General features: G+C 45.4%; 1 protein-coding gene across 9 annotated transcripts in view; it reads right to left on the bottom strand.

The window, feature by feature from the left end:
* Nrap (nebulin related anchoring protein) overlaps positions 1 to 6,000 on the bottom strand; it is an 85,213-nt gene that overhangs the window by 43,119 nt on the left and 36,094 nt on the right. For 4 of the 9 annotated variants that reach the window (XM_050149649.1, XM_050149699.1, XM_050149708.1 and 1 more), the window contains exons 20-23: positions 5,182 to 5,280; positions 2,026 to 2,130; positions 1,194 to 1,301; positions 767 to 1,078 (exon numbers count right to left, since the gene is read on the bottom strand). The exons of 2 other annotated variants lie outside the window; for them this stretch is intronic. In XM_050149649.1, the coding sequence (XP_050005606.1) occupies positions 767 to 1,078; positions 1,194 to 1,301; positions 2,026 to 2,130; positions 5,182 to 5,280 (624 nt within the window). The remainder of the gene's footprint in view (positions 1 to 766; positions 1,079 to 1,193; positions 1,302 to 2,025; positions 2,131 to 5,181; positions 5,281 to 6,000) is intronic. 3 more of the 9 variants (XM_050149664.1, XM_050149655.1, XM_050149675.1) reach the window with 3 other exon arrangements.

Raw genomic sequence — 6,000 nt, 5'->3', positions numbered from 1 at the left:
TCTCTCTCTCTCTCTCTCTCTCTCTCTCTCTCTCTCTCTCTCTCTCTCTCTCTCTCTCTCTCACACACACACACACACACACACACACACACACACAGAGAGAGACAGACAGACAGACAGAAAGAGAGAGCGACAGAGAAACCTATATGTAACAGCCTGGCTATAACTGACCTGCTCACACATTCTTTTCCAAGAACCAACCAAATACAGAAAGAAAATAGAATTAAGCACAGGGTACAAAGAGGAAGGAGAGGGGGCTGTTGAAGATCCATGAGCTACTCATTAAAAAAGTGGGGACCTTTAGAGCTGGAATGAGGGGTGAGTGACTCTCTCAGAGTTGACCATGGCTGGGGAAGTCACCAATGCATTCAACTCTAGCATCAAAGGGAAATCTAGAACATGCGTCAATCAGAATTCCAGAAAAGAAGCTCTGTCTCTCTGACTGTTGGTATATAACTTCAAGTCAGGATGAGCACAATTAACCCGGAGGAAGTAAGAGTGCTTCCCCTGAGGAGTCCAGAAATATGTACCCCAGAAACATGAATTGTTGCCCCAAAGATCTGGTGAAACAACAGGTTTCAAAACGACAACAACAAACCCAGCACAGGCATACACACACACACACACTGTATACATATACACACATAGTATACACACATTTCACACACACTGTACACACAGTAACTACACACAGATTATACACACACACTGCACAACACTGTACACACACATTGTACACACACACACACACAAGCTCAGAGCTTACATCACTTTGCAGGCCGTAGGCCTTCTTGGCCCACTCCACCTTCATGTCTGTGGGCAGAGCCGTAAAGCAGTTTGAAGCTGTCCTGTAGCCCACGTCTGTGGCTAAGTGCTGTGCCTGGCGGGCGTGGGCGAGGTGGATCATGTCGAGGGAGATGTGGCACTGAGACTTGGTGTCCTCAAAGCCTTTCTTGTACTCCAGTTCGCTCTGTAGCTTGGACATCTGCAGTGAGTGGCTCATGCGTGAATCTCCCTGTGCACTCTGTGCTCCGATGAGTTTTCCTCTGGATCTTTCATAGTCTTCCTTGTACTTCACCTAAGGTAAAACCACACAGCTTTCCCACATGAGCCCAGAGGCTCAGGGAGACGAAGATTCTGCCCAGACAAACAGCAGCAGAGCCGTGCATCTTCCCAGTGACCGACGGACTCACCTCGCTGGCCAGGTCTCTCCTAGCTTTGGCTATCAAGAACGTCAAGGAGTCGAGTCTCAGCTCAAATCCTTTTGCCTTCTGCCTTTCCCAGCTGCTCTTGTACAGCGTCTGGGGAGACACAGGAGAGCAGCGGTCATCCGTGGTGAGATGACCAGGGCCTCTGGACTCTGTGAAACCTTCCTAGGAAGCACAGCAACACAGCCTTCCCTAGCCTGAGAACCCTGCCTCTTTGTCCTGCCCAAAGGCCTCTTGACACGTTGCGCTTCCATCAAAAGAAGCAAAGACTAAACCTCAAAAGGCTTTAGAAACATACCCTAGGAGACTTACAGAAGTCTCATAAACATCTCAGATGCCATGACATCCACGGGACAGCATTGGAAGGTCTGTCCTCTGGGTCCGCCCACACACACCAGCAGCAGGACTCTCTCCTGCACCATCCCCCTCCGGCCTCCAGGCCCTGGGGCCTTTCTTTGCCCTCCCATCCCAAACCCCTGCCTCTACATTCTAAGGTCTTTCTTCTAGAAGGCCTCCCTTCCTTTCAGTGTGGGAATCACTTCATCCTCTCCCCTCATTCTATCTCTCCTGCCACCACTGTTCTGACTCTTGGAGTAACACATGGAATCCATTCTGTGACGTAAGAACCCTGCCATCCAATGCTAGGAAGGTGGCTTTCCTCTTCCCTGGTTCCTTGGTCAGTACCCAGATCCTCTGGGATGACCAGATACGCTCTAGTTGAACCAGACACCACCAGTGTGACTGGTGGGTTTGATGACCAGGTAACTGTAGAGATACTGGGAGCACAGCCCACATGTGCCCACTCCTTGTGTGATACCTCACTGAGTTGAGCAGCATTGGCCCGGGCTTGCAAGAAGAAAGGCTCGTCTTTGCTGATGCTGTACTGATGGATAGACTGCTCATTGTCAGCCTTGTATGCCACCTGATGAGAGAGAGAGAGAGCAGGGTTGGGGAAGGATAATGGTGTGTCACCATCATAACTGGCGCCACATACACGGAATCAAGGACGCTGGGGTAAATACAACAAGCCAGGCACACAGGCCACATGATGTCACTCGTGTGTGGAAACTGAAAAAGGTGACCTCATAAAAGTAGAAAAAAAGGGGGGAGGGGACAGGAGTCAGGGAGAATAGATGCATAATAGATACAAAAATACAGCTGTTGGGAAGAAGTTTTGTTATATAGCATGTATATATACAGGGAAGTACACAGATATGTATGTACACACACATATGTAGGCCACCCTTGGTCTACAGCAATTAATTTTGCATTCTTGAGAGAAATACCAAGAACATTGAATGTTCCCAACATACAGAAATCATATTTGAAAATTAGAAATGCTAACCACTGGGGTTTGGTCACCATACATGATATTCATGTATCAGATTATAATACTGTACCTCATAACTAAGTATAAATATTATAAGTCAGTTAAAGGAAATACATGCTTATGTCTGTAATCCCAGCACTAGGGAGGCTGAAGCAGGAGTATTGCTGAGGGTTTCAGGCCAGCCTGGGCTATAGAGTAAGATCCTTATCTATAAAAAGCAAACATAAAAAACCAAATATGGAACACCAGTGCAATTAGCAGGAGTAGACCTGGCAGAGATTATAGAACCTTTTACTAATGATAAAATTAAAAAATTATGGGACGACAATGAACCCTGGCAAAGAACTTGTATTAATTTTTTGGGAGAAATTAATAGCAATTATCCCAAAAGCAACAACCTTAACCTTATAAAGACAACTACTTGGATCCTTCCCCGCATTGTACGTGATACACCAATAACTGGAGCCCCTATATTCTATACTGTTGCAAATAAATCAGCAAGGCAGGTTACAAATTGGAAGATTTAAATAAAGTGGAACAAAGCCATTATAATTATGTCCAAAAGGCAGAATTATATGCTATTCTTGTGGTACTAGGGATTTAAAATTTTTCTCAATATAGTTACTGATTTGCAATATGCAAAAAGAGTTGTTTTGCATATCAAAACCACTGAATTTATACCAGATGATACAGAATTGACTTCTTTATTTATTCAGGTTCAAGATATAATCAGAAATAGGCTTTGTCCCATATACATAACACAATCCTATCCCCATACGGGTCTGCCAGGTCCTCTAGCACAAGGTAATGCAGAAATTGATCAATTATTGATTGGAAGCATGTTGCAAGCCTCAGAATTTCATAAAAATCATCACGTCAATAGCAAAGGCTTTTCTATTACATGGCAACAAGCTAAGGCCATTATAATGAGATGTTCTACTTGTTCTTTATATAACCAAACACCGCTACCTGCAGGGACTAACCCAAAGGGTACTCAAAGAAATGAAATCTGACAGATGGATTTGCTACACTTTATAGAATTTGGAAAATTAAAATATGTACACCACACCATCAATACCTAGTCATGTTTTCGATGAACAACTACTTTGAGTTCAGAAAAGGCTGATTCAATAATCACACATATGCTAGAAGTTATGGCCATCAGGGGTATACCTTCACAAATAAAGACAGACAATGCTCCAGCATATGTCTCTAAGAAAATGAAACCATTTTTGCTTATTATAATATAAAACATATTACAAGTATACCACACAATCCTATAGGCCAGGCATGGTGGCGCACACCTTTAATCCCAGCACTCAGGAGGCAGAAGCAGGAGGATCTCTGTGAGTTCAAGGTCAGTTTTGCCAAGAAGAAAACAAGCTCCAAGTGGAGTATCCCCAGTGCCCATATTCTCTCAGGAATAGATTAGTGCTGCCAGGAGCAGTCATATCTCATGCCAACAGAATCCTGTTATTTAAATGCCATATTCTACAATTCTTTAAAGTGTTTGAAGATAACCTAACTATCTAAAATATAGTTCTGTACATCTAGAAAACCTAAGTAACATGACTACAATGTTTGATTATTACAGGTCACTATCTATTAATCTACATTTCTTAACTATACATTACATTTTAAAATGAGCTGCACAAACACAACACCTTAAACAAGAGCAGAAATACATATACACAGTGTAGCAAATCGACCTTAAATTTGTATCAATAGACCAAAGTCCATACCAATATAAAGTATTCATCTCTATATATCAGACATTAAGAAATAACACGGGAAAAAATGTTTAGGGCAGAGAGCAACATAAACATCCTCCAGGTTTTCTGCCTCCACATCTTTCCCTAGAATTGCCATTGGCCTCCCAAATCTATTGTCATCTAGATCCCCCTGTGAACATCAAAAATGACTCTCCCCACCCAAAGAGCTCCAGAGGGACTGGGCAGGAAGCACACTCCCTCCTGCACCCCACGATCAGCCTTCATAGGCTGGAAGGAAGTAACTGACTCCAGGAAGTGGGCAGCGACCAGGACAGCTTATCCATGGAAACAGACTCTACTTTCTCTCCTTCTCTCCCCTCCCAAAGTTGTGTTTGAAAGCAATAGCTTACCCCTGCCTCCGGCAGCCTTTCTGGCAGGGGTGTAGCATTTGCTGGACCCGTGGGAGGGGAGGTTAGGAGGAGCAGACAGTGGCTTTGGTGGAAGGGCTCTGGGTTGGACAGCAGTCTGTAAGAGACACAGATGGTACCTTGCTCTGACTCCCTTATGTGAACTCGACCGGCACATGGCCAAAAGCAAATCCTCCTCCAACATAATTCTCTGTTAATTTAGAATTATAGTCTGGGATAAAGGGCAGTATAAAGAGAAACAAGAGAGAGAAACAAGAAATCCTGGCAGCAAAAGCAGCAGGGCATCCGTCTATCTTGGTGACTGGGGAGGAGCAGGGTGTGCTGACAGAACTGGGAGGCTAATGGTTTATCTGCAGACGTGGGCCTGCAGCACACCAGGTCCAGACTCCTGAGAGGGGCTCTCTGATTCCTGAGCTGCGGCTGGGCAGCACCTGCGGTTGTCTCCAGAGATCCCAGGCCCATGACACAGTAAACTGGTGCCGCCAGGGCAGCCCAGGACTGACCTCACTCTGCAGCTCCTGGCTCTTCTTGGCATGTTCCATCTGGGAGCTGTCGGTCACACTGGTGAACTTCAGTTTGTCGGCCCTCTGTCGGTAGTTTTTCTATTTGCAAAGGAAAGGTACCCCATAGTGTTAGGGTGTGGTTGTCCCCTTCCGCCATATACGCGTGCACACACACTTTTGTACTTTTTGTGGCTCAAACATTTCCTTGGGCAGGGAAGGGGGCATTGCAGGTCCCAAAACAGAACCTCACAGCTTGTGTGTGTGTGAGAGAGAGTGTGTATGTATGTATGTGTGTATGTGTACACATACAAGAGTGTACACATATGTGTGAGAACACATGCTTGTAGAGGCCAGGGGTCAATCTTGGGTGTCTTCCTTCACCTCTCTCTACCTCATTCTTTGAGGCAGGGTCTCTCACTGAACCTGGAGCTTGTTTGCACTACACTGGCAGGCCAAGAAGCTTGGGTCTTCTCCTGCCTCTGCTTCACACGAGTCTGTTCTCCTTGCGATGACTGGTGAGATCTTTGGTGTCTCTCAGCAAACCCTGCACTGTCCCATGTACAATGGGGGAGAGGGGGGATCTGTCTCCCAAACTGAGGTCTGACACTAGAGGGCGAAGTGGAGCAAACTTGGTTAAAACTACAAAGGCAGGTTCAAATCTCACCTCCACCACATTCCAATTCCCTTACTCAGCGTTTGTCTCTTAAACAGACCCAAGACCCTATTCCTTCAGCTGTACAATGATAATGAGGAAGGAACCTCTGTCACCCTGAGGTGAACAAAATGCTTCAATGCCCATTCTTTCCACGTGACCTAAGT

The sequence above is a fragment of the Alexandromys fortis genome, unplaced genomic scaffold, assembly GCF_014885135.2.
Source record: "Alexandromys fortis isolate MF-2015 unplaced genomic scaffold, M_Fortis_MF-2015_v1.1 scaffold_16, whole genome shotgun sequence".
Classification (NCBI taxonomy): Eukaryota; Metazoa; Chordata; class Mammalia; order Rodentia; family Cricetidae; genus Alexandromys; species Alexandromys fortis.
This window is presented reverse-complemented; position numbering and strand designations above follow the sequence as displayed.